The sequence below is a fragment of the Diabrotica undecimpunctata genome, chromosome 9 (genome assembly GCF_040954645.1).
Source record: "Diabrotica undecimpunctata isolate CICGRU chromosome 9, icDiaUnde3, whole genome shotgun sequence".
Lineage (NCBI taxonomy): Eukaryota > Metazoa > Arthropoda > Insecta > Coleoptera > Chrysomelidae > Diabrotica > Diabrotica undecimpunctata.
The window spans coordinates 90,279,628-90,295,707 of record NC_092811.1 but is presented as its reverse complement, the minus strand read 5'-3'; the positions used below and the strand labels follow the sequence as shown (position 1 = coordinate 90,295,707).

Genomic DNA, 16,080 nt, shown 5'->3' with positions numbered 1-16,080 from the left:
CAAACCTTGATAAACTAACCTTGAACCAATCAATTTATTATTTCACCAAATGAATACTTGTCTATTAACAAATAGATTAACCAATACCTGTGCACATCTAGTTGGGACTCCTATATGTCTTAGTTTCTCGAAAAGTAAGTTTAAGATAACATTATCATATGCTCCCGAAATATCTAGAAAAAGTGCTGCTAAATAATTATTATTTGAGTAGGACAATTGGATATCAGTAGTTAATTGTGACAGACAGTCGATGGTTCCTTTATTTCTCCGAAAGCGTAACTGAGCTACCGGGAATATGCCTTCTTTTTCACACCACCATTCCAATCTAGTTTGAAGGATCCGTTCAAGTGTTTTAATAGACATGAAATCAGAGAAATGGGTCTTAAAAAAGTACGATCATTTATTTTAGGTATAGGAATGACCAGACATTGCTTAAGAAAATCACAATTATCTCCTTTTAGTAAAATGTTGTTAAATATCTTGCATAGATAATCTATAGCAATTTCGGGAAGATTTATTAACATTATAGGTACTTATATATACCTACTTATATTAAAGTTTATATTAAATCAAAGGGTTCAAGTCTATAGAACGATCCGATGAAATTAGCTACAAATGAAGGAAATTTTGTATTTGGCAGTGTTATCATGTCCTTATAATAAATCGCGAAAGAGCATGCGATATAATATTAATTAATTTAATTAAACATGGAAAATATAAAATGGTAAAATAACAGGAAACATAATATATAAATCACTATAAATACTACAGTTAAAAAGTGTATATTAAGTATTCTTCTGTAATGATTTTAATATACCTACATTTTTACTTTGTTATTATCTTGCAATCTGGCAACTAGTGTTTTGAAGGTTTTGATACTATTGCCAAATTTATCCGCTAATCTTCCAAAGGGCAATTATATATTTTTTTTTCTATTAACTAACTGCAACTAATATCAGAAGAAACAAATATTCATTCGTTCGTGTTTTATATAAATTTAAAAAAATTAAAAAATACCAGATTCCATAAAATAATATAATAAAAATGTACTGTATCCAAGCATATTTGAGGCATAAAACATATACATAATAAGGACATGGCAATACCGCAAACGCAAATTTGTGTTTGACTGAAGTTCTTTGTATCTTTGTTTCTTTGTTTAACTTAATCAAAGTCATTACCACCTTGATAGGAACTTCACTTGGAAAGCATATATTAAATCAAAGAAAAAGAAACTGAATCCCAGAACTAGATGATCAAATTGTAATATTGCAAGTTGTTTACAGTGCAAAGTAAATGTATAGGTATAAATCTATAATAAAATCTATAGAAATGTAAAATGAGTATGTAATAATATGCAGAGCCGTTTATATTTAATCATACCCACTAAACAAAATGTTCTGCAATTAAAACGACCAATGATCTCAGTCAAATTTGTTATATTATTTCTTATATAATTCTAAACACTAAAAACATTGAACAAAAACAACGGCTAAACACATTGGGCAACAAACCTGAAAACAAGCAACAAAAAACTGGTTCGACCAAAAATGCAAAAAAAGGAGATGGAAAACGGGGCATTTAGAAAGAGAAAACATAAATATTTAAGTAGTGAAGAGAAACGCATACATAGAAAGAAGAAACGAGTATAATAAAATGACATGTTAGAACTGCTCGAAAGTCATATGAACCAAGAAGAGACACACACTTTGTATCGCCAGATAAATCTCATAAGTAAATAAAATTGCATAGGTACTAAGTAAAGTAAATTGCTTAACGACAAAGAGAATATCCTGATCAGATGGGTATAACACTTCCTACAATATCTGGAAGATAAACCTGCTAACAATATAGAACTAGAGATCCAATACGTGAAATTTATGAAGCCTATATAGTAGTTAAAGTGAAAATATAAATAAATCTAAAATCTAAAAACCAGAAATCTCCAGACAATGATGGAATTCAACAGAATTGTTTTAACACTCGGCGGACAACAGATAACCAATTGTCTTGCACAAATGCGTATGTTTTGTAAAATTTAGTCAGAGGACTGGAGCCTAGGTCTAACATGCCGATTGTACAAAAATGAAAACCAACTAGAATGCCCAGAATGAAACTACTAGGAGGAATAACCATTGTGAACACTTTATGTGCCAATGTGTAACAATTAAACTCCAACTAACGTTGGAGCCCATTATTTCGGATTCGACTAGCTCTAGTCTTCTCAAATGTAGGTACGTTTTATCTTAATTGCAAAAGTAAAAAATGGATCTAATTAGTTAAATCATATTTATTGTACATTAAAAAAAGAATAAAATGAAATTTTATTATCAACAAAACAAATCCTGCCTAAAGCTTTACAAAAAAAAAAAATTTAAATTGATACTTGATTAATTCATGTAGTTCGTAGGATAACATGCCGAGGATCCCAAGTGTGGTGCACCACGAGGCTCAGAAAGTTCCACCTAAGAAGGGGAAACAAGCAAAACTTCATCATTTTGGCTTTACAACCCTGTGTGGGTCCTAGCCTCCCCAAGAATTTTTCTCCAGTCGTCCCTATCCATCGCCTTCCTCCGCCAAGCACGTATTTCCATATTTCTCATGTCTTCATCGATGTTATCTAGGAATCTTGTTCTGGGTCTTCCTCTTCTTCTTTGACCAATAGGTCTATCAAGGAGCGTTTTTCTAGCTGGGTCGATTTGCTCCATCCGCATTACATGGCCTACCCACCTCAGACGTCCTATCTTTATGTGTTTTACGATATCTGGTTCCTGGTATATCCTATAGAGTTCGAAGTTGTATCGTCTTCTCCAGACACCATTTTCATTTACCGCTCCATAGATGCGCCTTAGTATTTTTCGTTCGAAACATCCTAACATGTTCTCATTGCTTTTTGTTAAAGTCCAGGTTTCTGAACCATATGTTAGGACTGGGCGTATTATTGTTTTGTAGAGTTTTACTTTTGTATTTCTTGATTACAAGCAAAACTTATTAAGGCCAAAAAGACCCAGAAGCGATTTAACGACATAAAAAAATCCGCCTCTCTAGAATATCAAACAGGTTTCTGGCCAGGCCGTTCGACCATTCATTAGATCTTCACTTTACTCACAACTGTTGAGGAAACTCAAGAGTTCAACATCGATCTATATCGCCTATTTGGGGAGTTATGACCTTATCGTAAGAACAAGCGTGAAATAAAAAAGTCAAGTAAAAACTAATATGCTTGATAAATATGACTATAAGCAAGATGCTCCTTTTGAAACACTTACACTTAGACCTGGGACAGACAATTCGATTCGCTGGCATGTTAGCTCTTTTAACGTAGCTTTAGAATTGGTGATACGCCAATTAGACAGCAGAGAAACTATATTTAACAAGTAAGTCCAGACTTAATCATACCTTGACGTTGTACACACCACAACAAGAATCAGGGCAAGAGACACAGAACTTTTAACATACCCAGCAGACTTAGTAAAAGGAATGGAACTACATATAAACTAAAGTAAATCCAAGTTTAGCCGACTAAGACATAGACAAGAAACATTGATAAATATCTCATTACTAATGACCAAAACTTCGAAGCGAGTTTGAGAGTTCATCTATCTCGCCATACGGATCGACCTTAACAGTAACATATCAGTAACTATTGTGACCTATCAAGATAACTAGTTAACACACGTTTATCTCGAAACACAAGATTAAGATTTTACACTGATAATATCGACTCTCACATATGGATCCGACTCATGAATCCTAACCAATTCCAAACATCTATAAGCACAAGTTTGGTTGAAACGATATTACTAAGGAAATCCGTCTACAATCCGTCTAAAAGATGTCAATATTGGTGTTTGCAACTGGAAAACCCAAGCACAAAACAGAACAGTATGGAGCAAGGAACTTGAAAAGGTCGAAGCTCTCTAAGAGCTGTATCATCACTGATGTTGGTACCAAGCTAATCAAGAGCAAGAAGAATAATATAAACTTCAACACTCATTTATCTGTATGATGGGAGTTACTTATCATTACAAGAATATCACTTTAAATTTCACTTACTTATCAGTATATTCGTTTATTGTTGAGGGCTGTTCTAACTACCTAACTGGCCTGATCATGCAGTCAATAAATGTCAACATACATTGATTTCTTGCGCATGATCAGAATGGTCTTATGGATTAACATCAATACGGAAAATAGACTCCGGTGGTTGGCTGCATACCATATATTAAATATGGTAAAAGTAGTATAAACACTCATTTTTGTAAAAGGTATATTTCTGTAAAAATATCCAAAATGATTTATTTATAATTAATCCAAATGTTTTCGGTCGGTTGACCGATGTCCATGACCATGAAGCATTGTCAATTCAATTTGATAAAAATATGCATACAGTCACATAATGTATGGGTGTAAAAACGTTTTAAAACAGTTTTATATAATCCATTTTTGCATATTTTTTACTTACTTTTAGTTTTCATGTCCAAACGTGATCATTTCAAGTGTTCGGCTCAGAATCAGGCACAATTTACAGCCTTGGTGTTGGCCTTCCACAGGTCGTCCATCGTTTGTTTCACTGGAGCAGGTGTTCCATGTCCTATCGTTGGCCGCATGTACATAAGGTGACATTTTCATCGAGCTGGCTCCATCTTGCTGTTTTGGCCTTCACAGCAACCATGCCCGATCTCATTTGATTCAGTACTGTCCATGTCTTCCAATCGCATTTCAAATAACTCGGTGTGTCTGGTTTCGGTTGATATCAGTCTGGAGGTTCCACAGGAACACCAATGAGAAAATCTTTCCTGGATTTAGCCGTAGGTCATCGTCTGAGTGCTCTTCCGCACTTAACATCACATGTCTGTCGTCAAATGACTACCTGAAGCGTTCGGTGTACTCCGTGGTTCGTCTTCGTAAGTCCGGTCTGTCGATTCCTGCACACTGATATAGTTTCTCTAGTGGCGTTGCTTTTAGGCATCCTGTTGCTATTCAGAATGCTTCGTTTAGAGCCACGTCCACTTTATTAGCGTATGCCGATCTACCCTAGACAGGGTATGCATACTCGCCCGTGGGGAAGCTGAGAGCCTTTGCTGTAATTCACAGCGGACTTTTGGCAGTGTGCTTTATATGTGAGTGTTCTGTCCAGCATTACTCCGAGGTATATCGGATGCTCCGCGTGTTCCAGTTGCTGTCCGTTCCATCTGATCTTTAGCTTTCTTTTTGCCTCTCTCGATCTTAGATGGAAAGAGCAGACTTGGGTTTTGGTGGGTTAGGCTTTAGCGAGTTCCTATCATAGTAAATTGTTAGATCTCTAAGTGCTTCATCGAGCCTGATTTCGACTCCTTCGAAGGCTCTGTCCTATACGGCCAAAGCAAGATCGTCAGCATACAGGAAGTGCTCGGCAGTTTGAATGATTGGTTGGTCGTTAATGTAAACGTTAAACAGCATGGGTGATAGTACCCCCATCCTGCGCTAGGCCATTTTTCTGGTTCTGCCAGCGACTTTTCTTCCCCTCAAAGGAGACGTAGAATCTCCTGTTTTCAAGCAATGATTTTACGACGCTTGTGAATTTTTTATCTCCTGTTAATGCTCTCACCTTTTAAAGGAGTATTCTATGACTGACAGTGCCACACGCTGCGGTTAGGTCTACAAACGCCATGTAATTAGTTTGTCTTGGGAGCCCTGTTCTATCTGTTTAGTAAGATGTAGGACTTGGCTAGTAAAGTTCTTTTCCGGTCTGAATCCAGCCTGTTCGGGAATTAGACGAGGCTCGAGAATTGACTTCACGCTCTCTAGTAGAATTCTTTCGTAAAGTTTGTGCAGGTGGCATAATAAAGAGATTGGCCTGCAACTACTGGTAACATCGGCAGGTTTCCCTGGTTTTAGCAGGCCATAACTTTCGTTTTCCTTCAGATTTTGGGTATTTGGAGTGAAGAGACACATCGGTTAAACAATTCTTGCAGCCACCTTTTCGTGCCTGTGCCAAACTTCTTGAACTGTTCCGTACATAGGTCGCCCTCGTCCGCTGCCTTGCTGTCCTTCATGCATCCGATACCAATATTTAGTTCTTTTAATGTGAAAGGGCAAGTAAGTACACTTTTCGTGCTTAGTTGTCAGCATGGCAGTATTTTTTTGGCTGTCCGGGCATGATCTCTGACTGGGTTTTCCATTGACTAGTATTTGATGGGCGATTTGGTCTGGTGTAACTTGACTAAAGGTTGTCACAGATTTTTTATTACAGTTTAATTTATTGACAAGATTGCACTATGTCTTACTGCTATGTCATATCCATCTTCTCCAACGTCTCTATCCACTTTCGGTACCTCCCGTCACTCATGGTCTTCATAAGTTCTTCGCCGCATTCTATGGTTTCCTCACTAAAGGGATAGGTTTCGAACAGTCTCTGATATTTACTTAGTAGGTCGCGTCCTTCGCCGTTAAGGCCCGGGACGTATAATTATCTACAGCCTCTGAAATGTGCCTTCAGGAGGATTTTCGAACTATTTCGATGAAAGCATCATAAGTTGCTGGGGTAGCTTCGATGTTTCCCAGTGCGCGGTCTAACTCGGCAGCGTATCTGTCTTTTGGCTTTTTTAAAATTGGACTTTAAAACGACAGAAATCCCGTCGAAACGGGATTTCTGTCGTTTTGAGTATTGCAGATACGTTCAGACGCCACTTGCGAATGGAAAGTCGAGGTTATACGCATTTCTCCATATTCTGTGTATGTCACATTTAGAAGTTTTACACATCTCGAGCTCGGTCTTTTTTGGTCATGCTTGGTATTGGAAGAATACCATAAAAATCAGTACTCAGGATGGCTCCTTCCGTGTTCCCACGAATACATATTTTTACAAAATTATACCTTTTATAAAAAGGAGGCTTATGTGTGTTAACATTTATTAAATGCGCATGATCAGAACCAGTGGTTGGCGAGAAACGAATATACCTATTAGCATATAATTATAAGATAAAAAGAACAAGTTTCTTTATATTTCTCAACATTGTTCATATTTTATCCCAGTTCCACTATTATGTTTCCGTTGTTATTTGTTAGTTTCGTTTATATTTTTATATTTTCTTTTCCTATCACTTTTTTTCTTTTTAAGGGTCAACAGAAACTATTCGAAAATGTTTGGTGAAAGGTCTGTTCCCAAATGCTGCCTATTTACACCACAGTGGTGTTTACAAAACAATCAGAGGAGATATTGAACTTTTTGTCCATCCTGATAGCGTTTTGTATACTATGCCTCAACCACAATGGTATGTATATGTAAATTGTATTTAAGTTACTATTCGTCAAATATAGCTCGAAACTTGGCGATTTTGTCAATATAGTTAAAACTAAAAGCATGTATTGCCTACAATATCGAGGCCAACTAAGTCAACCGTCAGTTTTGAAAAACATAACCTGGTTATATGTATTCTTTTCAAACAATTCTTAAATAATCTTTTTTGAAAACGATTTCCGGAGTAGAAATCGAAACGTCAAACAGTAGTTAAAAATGTAATTTTCATTACAATCAGTTGTGGCTTAATCACATATAAATATAGAGGAAAATGGGGCAATTCGCATTTTAGTGCACTCTAACCTAACCAAATATTTCCTCAAGGCACCGCGTCACAGTGTTGCCGTATTTATTTTAGTAAAATACGTATATGAATGTTACAAATATAAAGTTACTTTTACGAAATAATAATTTGTGTTATGAGAAGCTACAAATTTTAAATAAGTATAAAACTTGCCATATTTTTTTTGTAAAATGTATACGAAGGTTTAAAATATAAGTTACTTTTACGAAATTATAATTTGTGTTATGACTAAAATCTATGAATTTTTATATAATTTCAATGCATTTCTATTATATACGGTAATTTAATTAATACTATTAATTTTTTATATCATTGTAATCAATTTTATTGTATATGCATTTGATTATCTTTAATTTAACTAAAATCTATGAATTTTTATATAATTTCAATGCATTTCTATTATATACGGTAATTTAATTAATACTATTAATTTTTTATATCATTTTAATACATTTTATTGTACAGTCCATCTAATTTAGATAACGATTTACGTCATTATCTACGTCAGAGATTGAAGTTGACATAGTTGCCAAAGTATAAAAAAATCCTGAATCCATTTTAAATCAAATAGGTCACATAATTATTGCAAAAGTGGATTATACAACAAAACAAATTAATATTTCATGTAAATAAATAGAAACAATACAAGAGTTAAAAAATAATCTTGTTAAAAACAATTTGAGCCGCTTGTTTAAAAAACAACATAGTTTAATTAATAGTAAATAATAAAAACAAAACTAAAGTGTCAACACCGCAACTATTAAATAAGTGTTACCAATTTATGCCAAAATATCACCTTCGTTCGATTACAGTTACAGTGTGTTCCGAACAAATGTTCTTCATAAAAACGCTTTATAATGCATTTATACAAATTAAATGAAACATATTATTGTATATTTCTTTAAGTTAACATGAATAGAAATCTTTAAACATTATTTCTACGCGTATATAATAAAATATGTCTAGTGGCTGTAATGCCAGTGTACTCGGTAAAGTGATTCTAAAAAAGAACACACCTACACCCTAAATATTTCGTGTTGGTATCATGTGACGTCACAGGGTATGACGCCGATGACGTGCCTCGTTATATAAATTAGATAAAGTGTATATGCATTTGATTATCTTTAATTAACTAAAATCTATTAATTTTTATATGCATTTCTATAATATTATGTGAGAGTATGAAAAAACTGGAGACTTGGCAACTCTGACACCATTTAAGAGTATGTTAATTGTCATATAAGAGCTTGGTTAGGTTAGAGTGCACTAAAATGCGAATTGCCCGGAAAATGTCTAAAACTGGACCCCCATTTGTTTTTCAGTTCATGTGTATGAAAAATAGCAAAAAAAAATATAAAAGTACATACCATTTACTTTATAATGTTTTGAATCATTTATATTCAACTTTCATTAATAATAGTATTTTCCAAAATCCAGCGTTTGGTGAGTTCGGAAAATAGTTGCTAAAAGTGGACCCCCTTAAAAATTATTAATAAAGTTGTAGCAATAATTTAAAAAAGTATTAAATAAGAGAAAACATGATCAACTTTCTAAATATAAGTATATTGCAACAATTCCAATTCCAATATAATACATAAAATATACAAAAATATTTAGGACAATTATTAATTATTTATCTACAAAAATCGCAGATATAGGCATCTTTATCAGCCCCAGCACAATCCACATGGGCCCACAACGAACACATAATGCACAAGACCCAAAGTTCTCCTTTACAATCTTCCGAATATTTTCTGTCACAAAACATGCACAAAGCGTCATCCTCTTTAGCTGGTGACATTCTCGGAATAATGTCCAATTCAGATGTTCCAGAAGAGACACTGATTTCAACTTCGGTGTCTGATTCTTTTATATTTGTCTCAAAATTTAGATATCTTTTTACTATCTCTTTCCCATTTTCTAGAAGATCCTGCTGCCGAAAAACCTTTTTTGTCGCGGTTGCTTTTGAAACCTTTTCAGTTTTCATGGCTACTTTAGCTTTTTTAGATTCCATCAACTTGGATTTATGAGTAGAAGATGTGATGATTGTTGAACTGCAGGCTTTCCGTCCCCTATTAGTGGTCCTTTTTTTGATTTTTGGAATTGGAGTGATCTTGAACGGGCTTATCATAGACGATTTTGGACTATGAGGATTGTCAAATGTTGATGGTAACACAGGATTGCCCTGACCTGCCGAAGATGTTGACGGTTGATTCGGTTCAAACTCTGCATTAACTTGTGATTCATCTATCGTCATAACACATTGTTCACTGATCCCTGCAAAGCTTTCTTTATCTGCCGTTTTTGCTTTGACATGGATTCGTAGAAAGATGAATCTCGCATTTTGTTTGCTTCTTGTCAGCTCCTTGTTCGGTGGATATATACCTGTGGCTTTAAACCCATTGATTGCAATTTCAGCTGTTTGGCATTTAATGTATGCTTTGCAAAAAGATCTCCATTACATCATAAGCTGTAAGTGGCCGTTCATTGTTTCTTAACCACTGCCTTATTTCTTCACTGTAATAAGTTTTGAAGAATCAGTTTAAGTTTGTATGAGGAGTGAGGTGGTATGGTAACAATGGTAACATGGTGTGTTTTTGCCAAATCGATCACTCCAATATTTTGAGTGTGGCTATAATGGCCATCTAAAAGTAACAGCACAGGTTTCTCCTTTGTAGGATGGACAAAGTCGATAAAGTGCTTAAACCATTGAGTGAAGGAGTTGATTTGAATCAAACCTGAAGGATGCGCTGCAAAAATTGTTCCTGATGGAGCTCCTTTTTTCAATTGTTCACTCATATTTTTTCTCGGAAAAATTACTAAAGGAGGGCGAATGAGCCAGTGGCATTCATACAAGCAACAATCGTGATAAGGGCTCCACGTTCTCCTGATGTCAGGGCAGTAACCTGTCTTTTACCTTTCAGTCTATAACTTTGGGTATTTTAGACTGTACCACATTGATTCCGCTCTCGTCTACGTTATTAGATTCTATCAGGAGTGTTATGTCTTCCCGGTCTTGTTCTATGGAGCAGAGGCATGGACCACAACGGAAGCCACCCTGAAGAAACTAGAATCCTTTGAGCTGTGGATATATCGCCGTATTCTTCGGATATCCTGGACAGACCACATCACTAACGTGGAAGTAATGCAGAGAATAGGCAAAAGCAAAGAAATAATCGTCACCGTAAAGAAACGGAAGCTTGAGTACTTCGGACATGTCATGAGGCATACTAAGTACCGGCTGCTACAGTTAATAGTCCAAGGAAGAATCGACAGTAGGAGGGGACCGGGAAGAAGACGACACTCATGGATGCATAACCTGCGACAATGGTTCGGACTAACATCCACCGAACTGTTCAGAGGTGCCGTAAACAAAGTCAAAATAGCCTTGTTAATAGCCAACGTCCGAAACAGATAGGGCAAAGGAAGAAGAAGAAGATCAGGAGTAAATTAATTTTTAATGTACAAATCCTCCAGAAGTTCATAAACTTTCTGCGTATTTTCCTTATTGAACCCAAGAGTTCTGCTATAAGATGTTCCAGTGGGCTTTCTTTTTGACAGTTTTGTTTTGTGCCGTTTAAGAAATAGATTGGCCCACTTTTTACCAGCTATTTATTCTTTGAATGGATGATTAATGCCATTTCTTTGGGTCACCTCTCAGGCATTCATCTTAAATCACTTCTAGTGAGTCCAAAAAACGATGCTTCCATTGCATAACAATATTCTAGCTCGTCTTCCAGATTTTCGCCCAATATTCTAGGTCTGTTAAAATAAAATGTTTACTCTCTATTTTCAATTAGAAAAAGAGAGATTACGATCCTGCAACTGTCAGATTTAACTAAAATGTCATGCAATAATTCTCGACATTCTTAAAATCCTATATGACGTCAAAATTAGTGACGCACTGAAAGAAGGGTTTGGGACAGACTGTATCATCATAGAGGCGTATAAGTTTCGTCATGAAGCGACGATTCCTTTACGCCTTAAAATCCGCAAACGATTCGATTTGAAAGCGGCATGTGATCGTCTTGTTTTAAGGTTTTCCATGTTTTTATAGTAGTTGCAAAGATGTCAAGTGATGAAGAGGACTTACTTTTGTTAAATTATCTTCGCCACCGCAAAAAAAAGAAATTTTGGAAATTTTGCGTGCATTCGTATATCTACAAAAACTACAACAGAAGTTTATATATTGCCGCCAAAGAGTTGTCGGAAGATGACTCTAAATTCCACACATTTTACAGAATGTCTAAAAATACATTTAAAAAATTGGTGTTAATTGTAGGTTGTGCCATTCAAAAGCACAATACTAACATGCGTGATTGTGTTAGTTCAGAAGAAAGACTTATGATAACACTTAGGTAAGTAAAAGACATACTATATCTAGGTATATTTATTAATAAAATATTACATTAATATTTGTAAGAAACTATGTTGTAACATATTGGTCGAAGGAGGAGAAATGTCATCAGTAGTAACTGTGCTGCAATTACTTCTATGAAATGAAGTTGTGGCAAAATCATTGGGCGAAGAATCGGGTGTGCCGACTGTATTCATTGAAAATCCACTTAAGGTGTGTGATGCTGATTCGTGGTGGTGATAGTCTATTCTTGAAGTATCGTGTATCGGAAAGTGTTGAGTTAGATTATTTTGTTCTTGTTGTCTGATTAACTGTTCGATTAACGTTAGAGTGTGTATTTTGAACGTTCGTAAATTTTTGTCAGATAGGCTTTTTACGTCAGGTACTAAACTTAAAAGAAACATCTTTCGATCACCATCTTGTGATTCCAGGGTATTCCTATCTTTTTTTTTTATTTACATATTGTAAAACTGCTTGATCAACAGCGTCACCTTGTCTAATAAATTTTTTTTGTCTCTGGCTAGAGATAGTTTCCTGAACACGTTTTGATGATTCGATTACTGAACTGTTATTATTTTCTTCAGTAATATTTTCAGCTATGTTTTCGTTTGACGGTGCTTGAGATGATTCGTCTTCATCTGGCTGCGTCAATACTTCAGTGTCTGGTAGCGAAATATTTCCAGTATTTTCTAAATGTTGGACCGGTCTTATATATGACAATACAAATTGCATAACGTCGTGCAAGTAGTAAGGTTTTTTTTGCTTTTGCTGAAGAGTCAGATGGGGATGATTTTAGGCTCCGGATAAACCCATTGCGAATGTTCTTCCATTTTTCTTTACAATCAGCCTCTACAAAGAGTAAATATTGTTAGAATATGTATACAAGCTAAAATTCAGTTGTTATACATTTTCACTTTTGTTTTTTGTTTCAGGTATTTAGCTACTGGCTGCACATTTGCTGCCCTAGCTTTATATTTTTATAGACGTAACGTACCATTGGATTAATTATAGCCAGTTATATGTTAAAACAAAAAACAAAAGTGAAGATGTATAACCACTGAATTTTAGCTTGTATACATACTCTGACAATATTTACTCTTTGCAGGGGCTGATTGTAAAGAAAAATGGAAGAACATTCGCAATGGGTTTGTCCGGAGCCTAAAATCATCCCCATCTGACTCTTCAGCAAAAGCAAAAAAAACCTTACTACTTGCACGACGTTATGCAATTTGTATTGTCATATATAAGACCGGTCCAACATTTAGAAAATACTGGAAATATTTCGCTACCAGACACTGAAGTATTGACGCAGCCAGATGAAGACGAATCATCTCAAGCACCGTCAAACGAAAACATAGCTGAAAATATTACTGAAGAAAATAATAACAGTTCAGTAATCGAATCATCAAAACGTGTTCAGGAAACTATTTCTAGCCAGAGACAAAAAAAAATTTATTAGACAAGGTGACGCTGTTGATCAAGCAGTTTTACAACATGTAAATAAAAAAAAAAGATAGGAATACCCTGGAATCACAAGATGATGATCGAAAGATGTTTCTTTTAAGTTTACTACCTGACGCAAAAAGCCTATCTGACAAAAATTTACGAACGTTCAAAATACACACTCTAACGTTAATCGAACAGTTAATCAGACAACAAGAACAAAATAATCTAACTCAACACTTTCCGATACACGATACTTCAAGAATAGACTATCACCACCACAAATCAGCATCACACACCTTAAGTGGATTTTCAATGAATACAGTCGGCACACCCGATTCTTCGCCCAATGATGTTGCCACAACTTCATTTCATAGAAGTAATTGCAGCACAGTTACTACTGATGACATTTCTCCTCATTCGACCAATATGCAACAACATAGTTTCTTACAAATATTAATGTAATATTTTATTAATAAATATACCTAGATATAGTACGTCTTTTACTTACCTAAGTGTTATCATAAGTCTTTCTTCTGAACTAACACACTCACGCATGTTAGTATTGTGCTTTTGAATGGAAGGACCTACAATTAACACCAATTCTTTAAATGTATTTTTAGACATTCTGTAAAATGTGTGGAATTTAGAGTCATCTTCCGACAACTCTTTGGCGGCAATAAATAACCTTCTGTTGTAGTTTTTGTAGATATACGGATGCACGCAAAATTTCCAAAATTTCTTTTTTTTGCGGTGGCGAAGATAATTTAACAAAAGTAAGTCCTTTTCATCACTTGACATCTTTGCAACTACTACAAAAACATGGAAAACCTTAAAACAAGACGATCACATGCCGCTTGCAAATCAAATCGTTTGCGGATTTTTAGGCGTAAAGGAATCATCGCTGCATGACGAAACTTATACGCATCTATGATGATACGCTTCGTCTGCATAATGCCTAAGTCATGGAACTATATGACTATGACTCATAATAAACCATTTGCACTCATTGCCACCACGATTTAAATTAAAACTTACCAAGAAGGCTAGGGGTCCGCTTTAGTATGCGGGCTCCGGAATTGGGCACTTTGATCTAATATTTAACTTGACATGCGACACAAAAACAGTTTCAGAACGCAATATAAAACTTAAAATTTACAATATATTAAATCTCTAATTTTCCTATCTTTATGCCAAAAATATAACTTTTGTGATTGTTTATTATACACTATTATTTTTATTTATAGTTTTATAATATGTATGCAAATCCTTTCCATGTCTAATTTATATCTTTATTTTTAGGATTTTATTTTGCCAAGTAGTGCATACAACAAAATTGTATATGAAAGACTTGACAGTGATTGAAAATGACTGGTTATTAGAATTAGCTCCTCATTTTTACCACAAAACAACATTCCATGAATAAATATAAAATATTGCAATTGTGTTTCTTATTTCTTATAATTTAAGACCCTTTTTGTTGTACATCTCACTCTTCCCAGAAAATTGTCGAACTCTGAGATTATGGCCCAGATTATAACTTTGGGTGCATTGCTGTGCCTGACGTCATTTCGTACCAACTCGTGGAATTAAAATGAACACAAAGGCAAAAGTAAAAACGGATGTTTCAGAAAAGGACTCAGAAATGGGTGACTCTTCTGGGTCGATAAACTAAAATATAAAGAAACGAATAGAGAGGCACGGATATTTTATTGCTCCCAAATAAGTCTCAATGACTCCAATCAAGGTACTATAGGGGAACTTTCAGCACAGTAACGCAGCTTCGGAAGAACTTACTGTTGCTACGAGTAGATTCGATGTCGCCTTGCTACAAGTGCTCTGAGTAGACAGGTCCAAATAAAAGGAAGTTCCTACAGAAGCATAAAAAAATAATTTTTATATAGAAGAGGCATAGAAAACTAAATAAAATAAAACGATGTACATACGTGTAATACGTATAAGTTTTTTTTTATTTATTGCATAAGAGCAAAGAGCTATGAAAGACCTACAAACTATTTATCTCAGGTACCCCTTTTGTTAATGTACTGAGGCGGTGCAATTAAACAAACAATTTTTTGATAATGATATTCTATTTATTCCATACCTTTGATTTTGAATTTATCTTGTTATTTCTTCTACTACTCACTCCTGGAAAATGTTTCTCCTCGTAAACTACAATGACGTAGTCGTCACCTTTAAATTCATAGAATTGTTAGCTTTCGGCTTTCTAGTTCTTTCACCTGTTTTTGTCCCAGAACCGACATTTTTGTTTAAAATTTCGTTTTCTTTTTTATTTGCTTCATCTATCTCTCCTCTTTGTTTTTCTTCATTCTCAATGTTTAGGTTTAATTTCATAGCTTTTGAAATTCTAATTTTTTCTGTTCTCTTGCCATCATATTCTGCATTTTTCTTCGTGATGATAGGTGCTTTTTTTTTCTTTTTCTTCAAGCTTTTGTCTTTTCCTTGCTTTTTTTCATTTATTTCAGCTTCTACTCTTCTCTGGTACTCCATGAAAGGCTTGCAGCCAGAATAATAGTAAAACTCTTAAGAGAAACGTTTGCCCAGATAAGAAAGCAGTATTAAAGAAACAAAAAAGAAGAAAGTTGTTAAAGACATCAACTCGGAGGGTTAAAAACACATATCAAAATAGCGCTTCATCAGAAAAGTGGATACAATGTAGTAGTTGCAAAAAGT

General features: G+C 34.9%; 1 protein-coding gene across 2 annotated transcripts in view; it reads left to right on the top strand.

Annotated features, from left to right (window-relative positions):
* Positions 1-14,827, top strand: part of LOC140450276 (probable ATP-dependent RNA helicase DHX35) — a 332,996-nt gene extending 318,169 nt beyond the window's left edge. For both annotated transcript variants that reach the window (XM_072543802.1, XM_072543803.1), the window contains 2 exons: positions 7,103-7,256; positions 14,689-14,827. In XM_072543802.1, coding sequence (XP_072399903.1) covers positions 7,103-7,256; positions 14,689-14,812 — 278 coding nt within the window. In that variant the 3' untranslated portion in view covers positions 14,813-14,827. The remainder of the gene's footprint in view (positions 1-7,102; positions 7,257-14,688) is intronic.
* Positions 14,828-16,080: the final 1,253 nt, after the last annotated feature.